General features: G+C 39.5%; 1 protein-coding gene across 1 annotated transcript; it reads right to left on the bottom strand.

Moving 5' to 3' along the window:
* Positions 1–5,838: 5,838 nt before the first annotated feature.
* On the bottom strand, positions 5,839–7,248 carry LOC122792848. The gene has a single exon (XM_044060408.1). The coding sequence runs from the start codon at positions 7,246–7,248 to the stop codon at positions 5,839–5,841; it is 1,410 nt and encodes a 469-aa protein (XP_043916343.1).
* Between the last annotated feature and the right edge of the window lie 11,986 nt (positions 7,249–19,234).

Here is a 19,234-nt window from a genome sequence, read left to right as displayed (position 1 = left end):
GTGGCATCCCTGGCAGATCGAGTGAATTCAAAAATTCTGTTGGATAATTACCCACTTCATCTGCTTCCACAACAGTGTCGACGGACTTGTATGTGACTGCCTCGCTTTGAATGTTAGACTGAATAATATTGTTAAGTTCATAGACGTCTTTGTTCTTGGCCACAAGAATAGCTCGTTCAGTCAGCCAATCGTGATTCTTATAATTGGTTTGAATATTGGGAAATACTTTTTCAACCAATTCTTCTTTTGACGTCACTAAATTGCAGAAGTTATGAGGCAATGAAATTCGTCCTGAGGTCAGATCAACTGGCACCTTTCCATTCCCAATTTCCAGCAATTGATGTGAGACTATCTCAGCTGATCGATCGTTTTGCAGCTGGACATGCATATTTGTAGTTAATTTTAACATCTTTATGTGTCGCCACAAAGTAGAATATTTCAGGCAAGCATTTATTTCATTCGCTGGTGTCGAATGAGGAAGTACAGGTAATGTTTGCCTGAAATCTCCTGCAAGCAATATTAATGCATTTCAAAATGGTCTGATGTTTCCACACAAATCTTGCAATGATCGATCAAGAGCCTCAAGTGATTTTTTTGTGCACCATTGTGCATTCATCCCAAACAATAAGTTTGCATTTCTGCAATACTTTTCCCATGCTGGATGCTTTGGAAATGTTGCACGTGAGAGTTTCAATGAATTGCATGTTCAATGGCAATTTCAAAGCAGAATGAGCAGTTCTTCCACCTGGTAGCAATGTCACAGCTATTCCAGATGATGCAAGAGCTAAGGCTATGCCATTTTGGGATCGAATTGCTGCCAGAATCAATATAATTAGGAACGTTTTACCAGTTCCTCCTGGCGCATCTAAGAAGATTTCTCCAACCATGTTATTGACAGTTTGCATTATTTGATCGTAAATGCCTTTTTGCTCAAGTGTTAGCTTAGGAATATTTGATTGCACATATGACAAAAGATCACCTGTGTTTTAATTTTGATCATGACGCAATTCTACATCAAACGAAGCAGCAGCAGATCGATTCAGTAATGGCATTCCCAATTGATTGAGAACTTTGTTCGTGATTTCTAAGCACAAATCTTCAATCATTATCAATGCTTCGTTGTAGATTTCTGCTGTGAAATCCATGTTCATATTTGAATTTTCCTTGCGTATTCGACGGAAAATATCTTCAGCCATGTGCGATTTATATTTCTCCCATAACTCTGATGGAGATGAAAGAGAGCAGGTGGTCAAAATTATTGCAAACAATGCACAAATTGGATTTGGATGTGACGTATTGCACGCATCATTAATGCATACATCCCAGTGTCGGTCATTCATAGGTTCATAGGTTCATACTAGGCTATCTGCCCTAGGGCATTTATAAGCCTAGCCAGAGTGTGTATGGCTTTCGCCACCCATTTTAAATTAATTTGGCTATGCCCTTTTTCGAGGTTAGTATACTGTGCCTCTGTCTAACAGTGACACAGAAGTGATACCCGGGGTAAACCTACGATCTCCCATCCACTCATCAAGATTCCTCTTGAAGAGAGTCAATGAGGGACTCTGCCTAACCTGGAAAGGGATTTTATTCCAGAGTGAAGGGAGCCTCTGGGTTATGAATCTGTCCCTCCAGCATGTCCTATTTATTTCAGTGCTGAGGTTTAAGTCCCTCGAGCGTGTAGCTAGATGGGATTTGGATTTTCTGAGGTGCAGCATGTCCATTAATTCCGGGTTGGACATGGCTTTATACGTCAGGCACAGATCGCCTCTGAGCAGGCGGTATGCCACTGAGTAGAGCTGGAGTTTCTTTAACCGGGCAGCATACGGCATCTGTTTGAGCCCCTTGATCCTCTTGGTGAGGTACTTTTGGGGTCTTTCCAGTTGCTGCAGGTGTCTGGTAAGGTACATCCAAAAGGGGCATTGTACTCAATTATGGGCCTGATGAGGGATGAGTAAAGAGGCACGATGACCTCCCCTGATCTAGATGTGAATCCCTTCATGATTAGGTGGGCTATATGCAATGTTGTTCTAACCACCTTGGCCTCGTCGTTGTCAAATGAGAGCTTGCTATCAACTTGGGTCCCCAGGTCCCTAATTACTTCTTCTGTACTTAATGGATTACCACCTATGTGGTAATTTGTGGGCACTTTGTTTTATCCAAAGGTGATGACTATACACTTTTTGGCGTTTAGCTTGAGGCCATGGTTCTGGCACCAGTTGTCTGTTTCTATGAGGCCCTTTTGGAGGATGCTTGTGTCAGCTGGAGAGTCTATTATGGCGCCCAGTTTGCAGTCATCTGTGAACTTGGTCAGCCACAGTCCTTCCATGTTGGCCTGTACCTCCGAGAAATATATACCGAACAAGAGAGGTCCCAAGACTGAGGCTTGTGGGATGCCACTTGTAACTGGTTTGGAGTCTGACATGGCTCCAGCTATTCTAACCATGTGGGTTCTGTCCTTGAGTCAGTTTGCAACCCATCTAGTGACATAGGGGTTTATATTTAAGCTGGTGAGCTTTTCTATAATGCCCGAGTGGGGTATTGTATCGAAGGCTTTTGCGAGGTCCAGGTAGGCTGTGTGGACCACCTTCCCCTTGTCAATGGCCTTGGTGACTGTTTCACAGGAATAGACCAGGTTTAAGAGGCAGGATCTGCCCTTAACAAAGCCGAACTGGGTATGATGCAGTGTCTGTAGGTCCCCAATATCTTTATTTATAAGGTCCATGATGATCCTTTCCATAGCTTTGCAGACCAAGCTAGTGAGAATTATGGGGCGATAGTTTCCAGGATCCGTTGAGGCACCACCTTTGTGGAGAGGGACCACTGTTGCTGTACGCCACTCTTTGGGTACATATCCTGTAGTAAGGCTGGGATTGAACAGTAGTTTTAGGTTTGGGTTTAGCTCTTCTTGGAGTTCATGTAGGATGCAGCCCGGGACACCGTCTGGTCCCATTGATGCTGTGTTTCTTGCTTTGGAGAGGGCAGCTCTTACCTGAGCATCTGAGATGTCAGGGGGGCAGCACTCTGCTGGGATAGATATTAGCCCTTTTGGTGGGGATGGGGGGGGAGTTTGCGCTGAACTTGTCAGCTAGGATGTTGGCAATGTCTGTGGGTTCGGTGTATTTTTTGTCATTTTGGACTAATTCTGAGCATATCTGGGAATTCCCACCCAGATTCCTAACATAACTAAAGAAAGACTTGTGATTATCCTTAGTGTCCTGTGCAATTTTTCTCTCGAAGCTGGCCTTAGACGATTTTATGAGTGCCCGTAGTTTTTTGCTAATACTGATCAGAGATGCCTTCCCTTTTTGGGATTTTGCTCTGTCATGTAGTAGCTTCCTCCTTCTATTGTATAGTTTGTTTATGGCTGGGGTCCAACAGACAGGATGTCTGCCTTTGGAGGATTGGGTCTTGGTTTTATTTGGGATTGCATGATCCATGCATTCCTGAAGGTGTTCATAGAATGCATTTATAAAGGATTTTGTGGTCTGGGCCGTATTATCCACAGGCCCGGGGGCTTTGAAGGATTCCACCTCGGTTTTGAGGAGTGTGAAATTTGCTTTAGAGAAGTTTTTCACTGTGGTTTTCTGGGCATGGGGTGGGGTCGGGATGTGAATATCCAGTGAGATTAGTTTATGGTCTGATCTTACCAGTGAGGGATACACTTCTGGTCTGGAGCATAGAGTCCCCATGTTGGTGATGATCAGGTCCAGTATGTTTTCCCCTCTTGTGGGAGTGGTAACAAGTTGTTCCATAGCATTTGAGTTTATAAATTCTAGGAACCTTTGGGTTAGGGTGTTGGAGCTACAGTAATGCTCCCAATCTATGGTTGGGTAGTTGAAGTCACCCAATATAATGGTGTTTGGAGAGATCTTCATATTTTCCAGTGTTCTCAGGAAGGCTGAGTGGGGTTCCTGGGTTTGGGAGGGTGGTCTGTAGCAGGCTATAAACTGGAAGGCAGTTTTACCCACTGTTAGTTGCACATGGATAGTCTCTGATGCTTCGTGCTGTGCCACCAACCTGGAGGTGTGGGTATCTTTGACGAATATTGATACTCCCCCTCCTTTTGTGGTTCGGTCCAAGTTTTGGGGCCGAAAAGCATGGTATGAGGTATAACCTGGTAGTGCTGGGGTGCTCTTGAGAGCCTTGAACCAGGTTTCTGTTACTGCACAGATATCGATGTTCTCCATGCTAAGGAGAGTTTCGAGTGTGCATCTTGAGGTTTAGACTTCTGGCGTTGAGTAGCATTACTCTTAGTTTCTTTTCCCTTGTGATACCTATGGAGGTGGGTTTGTCTTTTGAGCCTTGCCTAAAAAAGGCACTATGGGGTAGCAAGGGCCTTTGCCAATATCCGAAAGCCCAGGGTGACAGGTGCAAGCCATCCCTAGCGAAGCATCGTGGCTTGTCGAGCATGTCATCCCAGGCTGACAGGCATTGGATCCCCTTTGAATGACACCAATACTTAAGCCAATTGTTGAAATTGATAATCTTGTCTTCATACTGTGGCATCATTCTTGGTGAGGGTAAGATGCTACTCAAGGTCAGGGTCATACCGGCCTGGGCTACATGCTCAGAGAGCTCCTCTATGTCTCTTTTCATGTAGTCCAGGGAGGTATGTCTCAGGTCATTCACACCAGCATGGACAATGACTGAGTCATATTTGTACTTGCCTTGGAGTGACCTGAGTGCTTGTGTTATGTGGCGGATCCTAGCACCCGACAGGCAGCTCACCGTGACCTTCTCCTTGTTCATCCTGGTGAGCGGGACATCAGTGTGCCTGATGATAGAGTCACCTATTACAAGTGTATCAGGTGTGTTGTTTAACCTTAAGGACTGTGACTGTTCGGCACACTGGCTTTGTGAGCTATGTCTTGCACGTGTTTTGGTTTGGGGTAGCGGTTGCTTGGGTGTCTGCTTTGGAGGTCTCTGCTGCTTAGACAGATTTTTATTTAGAGCCTCCAAGTATGTTTTTGTGTGTTTATGTGTTTGGTTTGCTGTCGTGGTAGGTCTATGTGAGACTGGAATTGTAGTGAGTGTGGTTTCCTTCTCCTCCTGACTGGTTACACCAGTACTGAGTTGAGAGAGCTTAGCCTCCAGTTTGGCTATATGGTTGCATCTCTCACATGTGTTGGAATTTGTTGGGAGGAGGAGAGGGTTGTCTGTGTACATTAGGCAGTTGTAACATTGCCTCAAGATTCCCAGGTTCACCAGCTGGACCGGAGAGGAGATTGACAACTGACCTTTGGACATGCTAGAATAGTATTGGGAATTCCTTTATAATTGAAAAAAAGGGCCAATGGGGAACAAGTTACTCAAGGGGAGTTTGTGAGGGTGTAGTGCTTTTAATTTTTTCGTGCTGACTTATATAATTGCTTTAGTGAGCAAGTGCTAGGCTTTTCAGAGCTTGACATGCACTGCAGAAAGTGGCATGTGTAATGCCGTTGACAATTCTCAGTTGCTGGAAAGACATTGGACTGGGCACATTTACCAACAGCATGCGAAGAAAGAAGCATTAATCTTGATTGGGATGCACGGTGTACAGTCTGCCTATCGTAGTTTCTTGAATATGCCAGGTTGTCCGTCGACTCGCTCTCCTCTTTTGCATCATTCAAATGATTTTCCACTCGCATTCCATGTGTAATATGTAGGCACTTCCGAATACAGCAGCATTTTCACAAACGCATCATTTTGACATAACGTGAAGAAAGCAGTTAACAGTGTAGCCAGTGGATTCAGGGCTATTTGTTGCACATTTGCAGCTGTGAAATAAATGTGTTGTCCATTTTCTAGATGTACTGCTAAGTGAACAACAGCTGGACATCGTTCATGTATGGGAAATTAAAGAATTGGCCATACAGTTTCATTGCTGCTTATGTATCTTCCAGCCTGATACTGTGCAATTTCATCGATATGTATGACCGCATTCCTATCACTTCTTTCTGGTTGCACGCCAAAAACTGCCATGTCGCTGCCTTTATTCACGTACTTACAAATGTATTTGATCGATTTAATGGAGTTACAGTATTCCACGTTTATGTGTGCTCTGTATGTTTTTGATAGCAAAGGCGAATACGTAACAACCCACTGGTTATTATCTACTTCAATGTCACCATTTCGCATTTGTATGGTTGCTAATTTACCGCCATCTTCTGCTGATCTTCTTCTGTATAAAGGATATCCATTGTTTCCTGTAACTGTGTTGGATACTAATGCTCGAGGATATCGCTTAGAGCATTTTCCGTCTATCATGCATGGTGAATTTGGATTCAGTGTACCACAAGGTACATGTATCATATTTTTCATCACAACTTCATGCAAATCCTTATCGACATCGGCATTGGGTATTTCAGGACATATTACATTGTCGATTTTGTTTGAAGTGATTTTGTTATAGAGCCAGATTAGTATATGTGCATGCGGCAATCCTCTCTTTTGCCATTCCACTGAATACATCCAGCAGTGCACAGAGCCAAACACTTCATGTTTTACCATGAAATCCATCAGCGATTTCTGCTTCTGTCTGAAAACACGTGCTGTGATGTCATGCCTATCCACCGGCGATTGCCCAGGAAGTAAGAGCTGTTGTATATCATCCCAAGCTGGATTGCATGTGACTGTAATGAATAGTTCTGGACGCCCGTAGTGATGAACATACGCAATTGCATCTTGAGCGCACTCATGCATATGACGTGGACTGCCTGTATATGAAGATGGCAAAATCGTTAGTCTTCCAATGTTAGTTGTATTAGCGTCATTTACAACTGGATCTCGCAAATGAACGTATTCTTCAGAGTGAAGCTTGGTCTGATTCAAACGGATGAATATCAAACATGCTTTTTTGATTTTTGCATACATATCTACGATGTATTGGTGAACCAATTGACGGCATTTCAAAATGTGATTGTCTTCATTCTCTTGAATCATTAATCGATATGAATAATAGTTCCTTGCACTGCATTTCATATTTGTTTCTTTGCCACTGACTGGATCTATCATCTTAACGTTGAAGTGATATCCATCAGCACCATCCCAAAAAATGATTGGATATTGCAGGCATCGATGAGTTTCTGCAAATGTTGTCAATTGATCGTTTCTCCGATGAAGAACAATATCTCTAGGTTGGAATTGATCTCTGACTATAACAATTGCCACTTCGTCTATAGTTGGAACATTTAATCTTCGCACATGTTCTCCAGCAGGCGTTTTGTCAGCATGAATAACAATCTTGTGTGTATCAGATGGCATCATGTCAATTGCTGTTTTGAACAAACGCACTAAATTGTTTTTTTCGTGTAGAAGCTCTTGCAGTTGGGAAACGATGGACTTTTGTATGCCGGTAGAAATTCCGCAGCATGCATTCAATTCATCATTGCCATCACCGATTAAATACTTTTGTAGGAATCATCTGGGAACGGAAGCAGGGAGCCGGCTTTATGATAAATTTGTCCTTTCACTTTGGAAGTTGGCATGAATTGACCTGTTACGATTTCTGCACTGAACGACATCATTTGGAAGCATGAGTTGTATTTCCTGATATTAGATAGGAAATGCTTTGATTCGGCGGTATATCCGGCAAGCAAAGTTTTTAATGGCCCTGGCGGCTCTCCAAGTTGAGGCAGTTTAATTTTTCCGGCTGCGCAACACATTCCGTTCGTTTCTCCATTAAATTTCAGAGCCTTGCAATAAGGACACACTTCAGTCATAGTGCCGATGAGAACATGCCGGCTCAAACTATAATCATCAGCTGGGTTGTACCGGAATGCAAGGTGATTGTAATCGCATGATTGCTGAGCATGGAGTCGTGTTTGATGCTGATCTGCTGTTTCTCGTTGATGTTTTTCAGCCACTCTCAGCCTGTTGCATTCATTCTGTTGAGAACAAAGCAGATCTGATGCTGCAGAACGCGATCGCCGTGCTCGCAACCGTGCATCCTCAAGTCTGGCTGCACGTCTCTCTGCTGCTTCCTCGGCACGTATTTGAGCCATTCTTTGTCTGTTTTGCTCGTTCACTGATTCCCGTTCTTCCTCGGTTTGATTTGCAATTACTCGTCGCACTGCTTCCGCTCCGCGAATACGACGACCTAAGTTTGATCTTCTGCGAGGCATTATTTGGATGAACTAAAGCAGATCAATTGCACTGAAAAAGAAGAAAGAAAGTTATAACAAAAACATATAAAATTGCATATTTGTATACAAATATATAGAATCCATAGTAGGTATATAAAAACACGCACGTATTTGAATGCAATGTGTGACATCTATATAATATTAGGTATATAAAAACACGCGTGTATTCGAATGCAACATTGTATGAAAATGTCAAAGCAATCGGTGAAGAACTTTCGGAGATTTAAGATTTTGAACAAACGAACATTTACATTTTTATTTATATAGATTATAGATCTGGATGGGTAGAGGTATACCCTTGTTGTAAGATTGACTCTGTGACTGTAGTCAAAAACTAAGTTCAGGAACTGATACCTAGATTTGATGTACCTTGTCATATACAAACTGATCATGGAATGCATTTAACTGGTCAAGTTGTTCAAGATATTTGTAAATTGCTTAATGTCAATATTCAATATCATTGCCCACACAGACTTCAAGCTTCAGGAATGGTAGATCATATGAATCAGACAATAAAAACTAGACTAGTTAAAATTACTGCTGAGACTGGGCTCAAATGGCTTGATGCCTTACTTTCAGCATTACTGTCTATTAAAAGTGCTGTTAGTGCATTTAGAAAGTTTTCCTCTTGTGAAATTCTCATGGGTCATCTGAAAAGAATGCTGGCTACCCCATTACTGGCTAATCTGGAGCTCCATATTACTGATGAATTTATAATGCAATACTGTAAATCTTTATCTTCTCTCTTACAGCATTTACACCCACAGGTAATAGAGGCACAGCAACACCCAGGTTTAGAATACTCACATACCATTCAGCCAGGAAACTTTGTTTAAATCTGATCATTTTCCAGAAAGAATGCTTTGCAGCCCCAATGGAAGGGACAATACCTCGTGCTGCTCACCAATTCCACAGCAATCTGATTGGAAGGCTCACCAACCTGACTACATGTGTTCCATGTTAATCCTGCCAGACCAGCTGAAGGACAGTCACCCTTGCTACCCATCTGCTTCAATGATGAAAACAAGCTTGTCACTTCACAAAACAGATAACAGACCAAAGGATTGGAGGACCACCATGACCAGGATGCTGAAGGACAAATTATAAGCAACCTAACCAGGGGCTATTTAATAAATCACCCTCCAAACCCCAGTTTTGGAATGCATTTGATGCTCAGTAACTCAGATCATATAAACCTAATTTAGATGCTTATATTTCATCAGTCATTGTCTTGGCCACTGCCATCTGCATCCATGTTGTCACAATATACTTTCTGACTACCTTTAAAACTGTAAGTACTTGTTTTTTTCTAGATGATTATCAAAACCAAATCAAAATATGAGAAATGATACCAGAATTTCAATACTTTTCATGCAATTCTAAACACCTATGCAAAGACATTGAATCTTGTTAATTGCTGGTGATGTGCTCATATTCCTACTGCTTATAACAATGGTGCACCATAATTTTCCATCCCATTCACTGAGATTGAAATGGATAAAATACTCTCAGAGATTATAATATACAGAAACCAAAAATCATCCTGGCACAATGTTACTGCTTTATAAAAAAAACTAGCTGCTTTATGGCTATTAGTTAATGTAAATGGTTACATATGTTATTTGCAAGCATAGTACCCCAAATTTGGAAAAAGGCTTTTATCATACCTTTACATAAAGGTGGCAATAATAACAAAATTACTAATTTCCATCCCATCGCTATCCTATCTCCCATCTCTAAACTCCTAGAAAAGTGTATCCATCTACAACTCCTACCACATCTCTTAGACAATCATCTACTAACTCCCACACAACATGGATTTAGACCTGGTCACAGCACTATGACAGCCCTCCTCTCCTTCCTGGAAACTGTAAATAAAGCCCAGAACTCTGGCCACATTGTTTCTACCCTCCTACTTGACCTCTCTAAGGCCTTTGACACTATCTCTTACAATTTACTTCTAACTAAACTCTCTAAGCTCAACCTATCACCTTCCTCTCTGAACTGGTTCTTCAGCTACTTATCCAATAGATATCAAGCAGTAAAATGGAAAAAGGCCACCACCTCATTCCTTAATACCCCAACTGGAGTTCCCCAAGGTTCCATACTGGGTCCCCTCCTCTTTAATATATTTATAAATGACTTCCGTAATTCTATCCCTTTCTCAAATATCATCCAATACGCAGATGATTCAACTATTATCTGTTCTTCCACCTCCATCCCTACACTCCTAAAGCTTACACAAGATGCATTCTCAACCACTGAACAATGGATGAAAAAAAATCACCTAACACTTAATGCCTCTAAAGCCAAATTAATGGTATTTACTCCCTCTAAAGTCACCTCTTTCAATACAAACACATTCTCTATCACTTGCCATAACAACACATCTCTGGAATTGGTGTCAGAGGCCAAATGACCAGGGGTCCAAATTGACAGTCAGCTTAAATTCAATTCCCACCTTCAACTAAATATAAAAAAAAAAACATCAAAAACTTGGCATGATCTACCGACAAAATTGTTATCTCACACCCTCCACTAAAATCACTCTCTCTACCTCATTTCTTATCCCCTCCCTTCTCTATGGAGCCCCACTCCTAACTAACCTACAATCTTCCCTTAAAACACAACTTTCCTCTTGCTACAACAAAATCACCAAGTTTGCTACCAGCCACAAGTCGTCCACCCACCACTGTTCTTCTCTCCACAAACTAAAATGGCTAGAACTATCCAATCATCTCACCTACACTCAAATTACTCTTGCACATAAAGTCATTTTCAACCCCTCCCTCTGTCCCTCCCTTTCCTTTGCCTTTAAAATGCACCTACCTGACAGAGTACTAAGGTCTAACAACCAAAACCTAATAGAATTGTACAAACCAACTCGTCCCCCAGGTAAAAATCTCCTATCTTATGGTCTAGCATATCTCTGGAAGTCTCTACCACCATCCATTTGTACCATCTCTAACTGCTTTATATTCAAAAAATCTCTTCACTCGCATCTAGTATCCCAGTGGGAATGCTCCTGCTCCCACCCCACATAATTTACACTGGCAATTTCCATTTTACTTTCTCTCCCCCTCTTTACACTGGCAATTTCCATTTTACTTTCTCTCCTAAGTCATACATCCTTCCCTTGTACTTACTAAGCTAATTACAAAGAATGTATTTGAATGTACCTCTTAAGTGCAAGCTTCCTAAGATGTAATGGCTTCTCAGTATTTATACTGTATGTTCCTTTTTTACTAGTCTGTATCATCTGTAATGTTTTTCACTAGTCTGTACTATTTGTAATGTTTTGCTCTAGTCTGTAACATTTGTAAAAATTGTAACTTAAAACCTTATTGTAACCTTGCTTGTTTTTGGAGCTTTTCTCACCGGGACTCCATTGAAAACGGGTTCATCTTGGCCCAATGGACTATCCTGGTAAACCAATTTCAAATAAATAAATAAATAAATAAATAAATAAATGAAGAATGGAACTTTTGAAGTAGGGAAAAGTAAATGTAACATTACTAGGAGAATGTATAATGGACTTGCCATCAAAGTAATATTAGGTAATATTAAAATACTATTATTATATTTGTGGAACATTAGCCTATCCATGGTTACCAGCCAACTGGTCTGGGAGTTGTTATATTAATAGAGTTATCCTTTTTATCCAACATGTAGAACATCCTGTCATTAAGGTAACAAAAACTAAGACTGTAAACAATCTTATTGGGAAAATTGATGCTTTGTGGATCTACCATCATTGATTTGGAGCAGTCGACTCTGAAGGGACACAAACATATGTACCCTGAAGATGGTGTTATTTCTGGTGCAGGAATTTTACCTGCAAATGGCGCTGTGAAATCAATCTGGGAATTGAGAAAATTGTCTAAGCTATTAGAGTTTCTCAGCAATGCAACTTTTAAAGCAATACGTCTAATCAATATAGAAATGAGTGCAATGCATGCTGTTTTTTACAAAATAGAATGGCACTTGATTTTGTATTTGCTGTGAAAGGGGTGTATTTTTGCTCTGGTCAAAATGGAATGCTGTTCATTTATCCCTGATAATGAACATATAATTCAAAGTAATTTGAGCATAATGGAAAAAGTATCCAAGTTAGCAGACACTACAGAAGCTGAAAGTTCTCAGTGGTCACTGTTAACAGATTTATTATCTGGATGGAAAATAACTATTTTAAAGTTCATTATGTTTGTTTTTATCACTATTTTTACAACTTTTTTATTATTGTTCTTAGTTAAAATGCTTATAACAAAATTAATGTCTGCAAAAAAAGTCTCTCTACTGCAGTATTTGCATGTTGAAGTTCCACTATAGAAAAAGAAAGTTTGTGTCGGGAATATAAATTGGTACTTAAAGATTTTGGGAAAATGTATGACAATGTATTTAAAAAGAATGATAATGTCTAAAAGGTGATGCTTTCACAGCATCAAAAAGTGGATTGTGAAGGAAAACAAAAAATAATCAAGTTGAGACACATAGTGCAGAATGATCTGCTCATGTCAGAGAAAGAGGAAATGAGTATGTGGTCAGTGTGCATGACTAAACTTGTAACCATGTCAATGGGCTTTTATAAGCATTAAACACCATAACTGTGCATGTCCAGGAATATGCAAAGTACAGCAAATATACGAATGTATTTGCTTCATTGTTGACAATGAATTACTGAGCAAATTATATTTATGCATCCAACAAAGTATCAGTGTTAAGCTTGATCAGTAATTTTTCTCTTCTCTCATGAGAAAGTTGTGATTGTAACAACTATAATTCTATTCTAAGGAAAATTATGACTAGGGGCCTGTAGATGATGTTAACCACATGCAATTAATATAGTGAAACATAATACTGTCTTAATGAATAGAAGTATTGAAATGTAGCAACTATGACAGTGGTCTGTTTGATCAATGTTATTAATTCTGTTCTGAATTTCTACAAATTGATCTGAGGTTATTAATTTGGGGAGACACACTTATAGCTGGGTCTCCACACACGTGTTGTAATAAATTTTGAAACACTATCAAGATTGTTTAATTATTTAATTATTTTTAATTTCCTTAACAATATGCATATTTTAACCCTTGCTGTAGCTGTTTAGTATCAGTAGATGAGTTGATAACAGTGCCCAATTTGTTGTAATCAGCAACCTTGGTCAACAATCTTATGGGATATTGACTTGAATGGTTGCAAAATATGTGCCTAAGATGACAGGGCCCAGTGCTGATCACTTTAGTAATGCAAAAGTCATAATTTTGCATTTAAAGAGGGTAATAACAGCTTCCATAGCTTCAAATATGTTGCATAGCCAATTTGCAATACAGTGGAAAACATAGATGATTATTTTAAGTTTGTTTAAAATTTAAATAATAACAGCCTAAAACATTGTCTAAAGCCTTGGCCAGATAATAATAATCCACATATACTGAGTGTCCACTGCCCCAAGCTCTGTAATATTTTTAAAGAAATTTGCTTAGTTCATTAAAGAGAATTTCCACTTCACTAAACCAAACGGGGTATAGATCATTAAAGTTGCCTATGTCACATAACTGAGTTCTACTATGATACATTATATGGCTTTGCATGAAAGGTTGGTGAGGCATATGTGCCTTGTCTGTAGAGGCATGACTGTTGTGATGGACAGTCACAGTGGCTGTTGTCTAGGCATCAGAAGGACCATTTTTATAGGCTGAGATTAAACAGTTTAAGTACATGCTGAGATAGTACACATTAGCCACTGATGATAATGCAGACTGGTACTTTGTTTTGTTCCATGGAAGTATTATTTTTAGTCCTGACAGTGATTCTATGACTTGATTCAAGGTGATTTCTGGGAAAAATAAATTTTCAGAGATAGTGGGGGCAGCATTGTTGGTAGATAAGGAAATGTGTGATGCCATTATGGATGAGTTCACTTCTTTGTTGGACATTATTCCTTAGTTTCCAGTCACAAATAGATTATGATTTATACTTCCTTTGAGGATCTGTAGGGGCCATAAAACCCATACTCACTTTACATTTTCTAATAGCACTCAAGTACCTTGCTTACTGGCATATTTCAATGTGGTTATGGGAGAACATTTCTCATAATTTTTCATTATTTGCCATGTTTTATCCAGTTTATTAATGCAGGAGTTCCACCAGTAAGATGTATTCCTAAATCTATTATTATATTTAGGGCAGTTGGGTAATGACTTTTTACGCAGCACCTTATGTGCTGGAAAAAAACATAGCTGAACATAGACACCCTCTGAGTTGACTTCATTTGCAAGAGATTTTGGAGATTTTTTTGTAGTTCTTCTACAGGTTGAAGAATATTTGCCCTAGAGAAGTCTCTATAGTTGGTCGTATTCGGTAGTTGTGAGGTACCAGTAGGCTTAATGAAAAGATGTCTGATTTGTGGATAGATTTAGCGAGGAATTAGGAGATGTGGGGTGAAGTAAAGCATAGAGCTATGCTGACAAGTGCCAACTATATTATATTAGAGCCTCTATTGGATAGTTTTACAATTTGCTCCAGTGCACTGGTACTAAAAGAATCTAGTAAAAACTGAGTATATCAGTTGTTTAATGGTGTAACTATGCCCATAAATGCTCAGATGTTTAAGCCCCCCCACCAAGAAGAAGTTATTTGGTTTCATATTTAACCACATAGTAGTGTTAAAGCAATTTTCAAGATTTTTGGGAATTAGACTCTCATTTCTAGGTTATTACGTTTAGTTACTTTAGTATGTGGTTGTTGTTCAAACCTGAGAATTTGAGTAGCTGTACCACACTAGGACTGATTGAATACATGTCAATAGTGCTGAGTATAAAGAATTAACAGGCCATTTTTATCAAATGATGAATTATTTAGTGTATTTTATCTCTAAGACTGCTGACCATCAAGCTACTGTCATGGTTACTAACAAGCAGCATCTTCACTATGCGTGGCAAGAGCATGGATGTAGCATGACTGCCATCCATACATCTCTCAAAGAGTTTTCTGTTTTAAACCCTATCTTTCCCAAACCATGCCTGCAACAGTCCATGGACAGGCTGTGCAAAAAGGTGGTATAAGGACATACCACTCTTTTCAAGTGATATCACCCCTATTATCTCACCAACATCAACAAAGACCTCTTCTGAGAGATAAAGAAGGCTTTGTTTCATCATTCCCTTCTTCACCATCTGGCTACTCCAATGCCTGGGTCAGTAATGCAGCCTATGTCACCTGTGTCATAGACAGGGCTTCATCCTTCTGTGTCACAGAGCCATCCTCTCAACCAAATTAAAAGATAGGAAACATGTAAATGCAAGGCAAGGCAATTTTGTTTCTGAGATATTTACAAGGTTCGATCATATTTTGGTATATTTAAGGCAAATTTTGCTCTTTTTTCATTGTAGCTTTTCTCCACGATAGTCACCTGACCATTGTAGAAAAAAAATATTGAGCTGACATACACATTTCTAAAAAATAAGTTAATATCATACAGTAATAGGCCATGTTGGTTCATCATGAATGACTATATTCAATATAGCAGACTGAACTTTTTTTTCACAAATATATTCACACTTTATTCAAATTTTAAATTGTGATCCACAGCAGCTCCAAGGAACTTTATATTAATACTACAAGATACTTGTAATCCAGAATCCAAGAAGATGAAAATTATTAGTACTTGTAGTAGCTGATGTATTGAGAAAAGCATAATTTCATTTTTTGGCATATAACAAAAGTACTGTGGAGTATAGACATTGGTGATATATTAAAAATGTCATTTGCAAGTGAGACGTTGTTGTATTTCGGCTTTTCCCGGTTAGGGGTCGCCACAGCTGAACTCCGGTCCGCTAATGATTGGCGGTAAATTTTCAGGAACACCGAGGTGCCAGCTCGACGTTCAACCTTCAACGAAGGCACGCCCATTTACTCATGTCTTTCGAATGCCCACCCAACCACAGGGAGGACATGCAGACTCCACACACAAGGCACTCCCCACACTCCAGCTGAGAATCGAAAGGGAAAACCTCTTGCTGTGAGGCAACAACGCTACCGCTGCACCACCGCGGAAGTCATTTGCAAGAGAGAAGTGGTTGCCATTATTAAATTAGCAGAGGACTAAGCAAGATCATTGCATGGTGTGTGAAAAGGGTATCTATCTATATCATTTTTTTAGCCTTTTAGCAAACGTGCTATCAGCACATTGCTTAGGTACATTCTGAAAGGTAGCTCGTGAACAGTCTAAAGACTGTAATACCAATGACAAGGATATCAAGCCTAAAATCACAAGAAATTTAGAGATTGTGAAAAATGGTCTGAGGAGTTCTAACAAGAGACTAAACAACCCCCTGATGAGTTTAATTCATTAAGAGCTAATAAGGAAGTTGCTGTATTATTGCCAAAGCAGAATCTGTCCTGAGCCTGGGATAAAAGGCCATAGTTCCTTAGGTCATTTGTTAATTGTTTATTAGTACATATTTGCAATATTTTAGGCAAAGTGGAGAACTAGAGGAATAAGGCAAAAGACTGACAGTTCAGTCGATGTAGCATATCACTTGGGGGAGCAACAGTCAATTTACATCATTGTGGGGTATAACTTTCAATAAAGCAATACTTTTTTATATGAACTCAGGATATGTGATTCCATGCATTGTAAGAGAAGGCAGTCTACAGTGAGTTATCAATAACTGATGAAGTATGTCTCACCATGTAAAACAGTTTCAGAACAATGGTGATAGGAGCAGGGAAAACTTAAAAAACTGGAGGTGGAATAGACACAGCAGTTTTTAAGTAATATCACTGACTATATTAGTAGTGCCAACTGAAAATGAATCTAGTAGTGAGCTGGGTTAAAACTTCTTGCCATGGCTGTTGAACAATTTGTTATTGCTCTAGACAGCTTGGTGTTTATATGAGTATTTTGCTACTTACAGAATTTATTTCTTTAAGTTAATGATGTACCTTCGATGTTTGCTTTGCAGATATTGATTCTAGGCATGTACCAGTTGATTGATAAGGTTTATGATTTTTAGTTTAAGCCACAACATTGATCTGCCCTTGACTTATATCTATATATATATATATATTTCAATAGAGTAACCTGTTGAGTATGTAAAGAAAACTGTTGCTGAAATACTGAACAGTATTATCTAAATGTGTGTAAGTAATGCTAATGAACATCTTTAGTAGGATTGTGAATATTTGTTTTTTGAAGTTCTTTGTATTTTTGTCCATTTATAATAACGAGTTTTTGTGTCATTTGTGTGGTCCAATAGGATATATACAGAGTGATGATTGCTAACCTGACAGCATATATCTCCTGATTTCAAAATATTTTTGGACACAGAAGCTAGTATCCAGTCATGAGTGATATGATTTATCACTTTCTACTGCATACAGTAGATACACAATATACTATGTGTGACGTAGGTGTGAAGTTAAAGACGTGAAAAGAAACTTGCATAGTTCATATGATATGTAATTCATATTTACCAGAGTAATAAGAGGGTTGCAGTGACCTCCGAGACCTCTGAGAAGTAAATATTAAAATGAAGAAACCCAAGGACTGAACAATGATGTAATTCACTAGTGATAAGTCTTTTGAAGGAGATATCACCACTTACCCAAGTTTCCTGGGGTCTATTTGTGATCCATTTTGTAATCCAGTTTGCTATCCAGTGATTTACATTAACCTGGGAGAGTTTATCTAAAATACCTGTGTGGGTGTGAGATAGTGGCAAATACCTTTGTGAGGTCTAGATATCAGACATACACAACTGCTCTCATTCTTTACCTCAGTAACCTTCTTGAAGAATTATGCCAGGTTAAGTATTCAGAATCTGCTCCTGACTAATCCAAACTTGCTTGGGTGAAAAGTTTCTAGGTTACCTAGGGGATTTCTGTTACCTTGTTTTCCCTTCCTCCAGCATGAAGCCTGTTTGAAGGCTGATAATGAATATCCTCTGAATGCGGGGCTGACAGTACATGTTTCAAGCTAACCAGTCGGCAGCCCAGTTTGTTAGTCAGCCCCATAAAAGTAGTGCTCTTTGTCCTGGATAGTGCCATAAGGATTTATTCTTGGGAGATTTGAGAGAGTGTTGATGCAGGTATGCAACCTGATAATACAGAAATGGAAAAGGGGTGAAGTTTGAACTAAATTTGGCTACTAATATATTGGTTATGCACTCTGGGTCCGAATATATGATATATTTTATTATACAACGACCGTCTATTAATATTCCAAAAGTAGCATGCTAATTGGTCAGCCCAAAGCCCAGCTAGTGTGCCTATTGTAAGTCCAAGTATATACCAATGGAAAAAGGTCCGGTCGGGTCTATATCATAACATTGAATGTTATTATATCGAACCCTAAACACCGAACTGTGAAAACATTGAACAGTCAGAATAGCGAATTTTTTCCCTGGAAAAAATTTGCTATTCCGAGAAACATACACACAGCACAAATACACACAAAAAACAGCCATCCACACACATACACTTAAAATCATACACCTAAACTAAACTTTACATACAGTACTAGTTATCCACTTACCTTAACCCAACCCTAACCCTAAGGTCTGTCACTATCGCACACTCACCTCACCCGTGCCCTAACCCTAACTCACCTAACCCACCACCTAACCCTAACCTACACACAATAGCACACTTACCTGACCCGCGCCCTAACCCTAACTCACCTAACCCACCCCCTAACCCTAACCTGCACACAATCGCACACTTGCCTGAACCCGACCCGTAACGCTCCAATATATTGAACGCTGAAAACAGCGAAACCACAGCAACGGCCCACCGAATTCTTTCCCTGGGAAAGAATTTGATGTCCTGCACCTTCGCTGTTTTCAGCGTTTGACATTACGGGTTCGATATTATAACATTCAATGTTAGAGAACTTCGATGTTATAATATAGACTCAGTCCGGTCACCCAGACTTTCTTTACCATTAAATTTCATTAAAAAAAAAATAAAATTACAAAACATGACACTTGAAACCGAGAGAGATAGGACAAACAAAAATAAAAGAATAATTGGGTACATTATGAAAAACTAGAGAAACATACCTGATTATCCTTTTATTTCCCATGTCCCATCTCTCCCACTCTCCT

Source organism: Protopterus annectens, chromosome 2.part0, assembly GCF_019279795.1.
Source record: "Protopterus annectens isolate FY-2018-M chromosome 2.part0, PAN1.0, whole genome shotgun sequence".
In the NCBI taxonomy this organism is placed as follows: Eukaryota; Metazoa; Chordata; order Ceratodontiformes; family Protopteridae; genus Protopterus; species Protopterus annectens.
Note: the sequence above shows the minus strand (reverse complement) of the source record. Positions and strands in the feature narration are given on the sequence as shown.

Excerpts from the sequence above, each read along its gene's own strand:
- LOC122792848 (XM_044060408.1), bottom strand. The coding sequence starts at position 7,248 with ATGATGCCATCTGATACACACAAGATTGTTATTCATGCTGACAAAACG.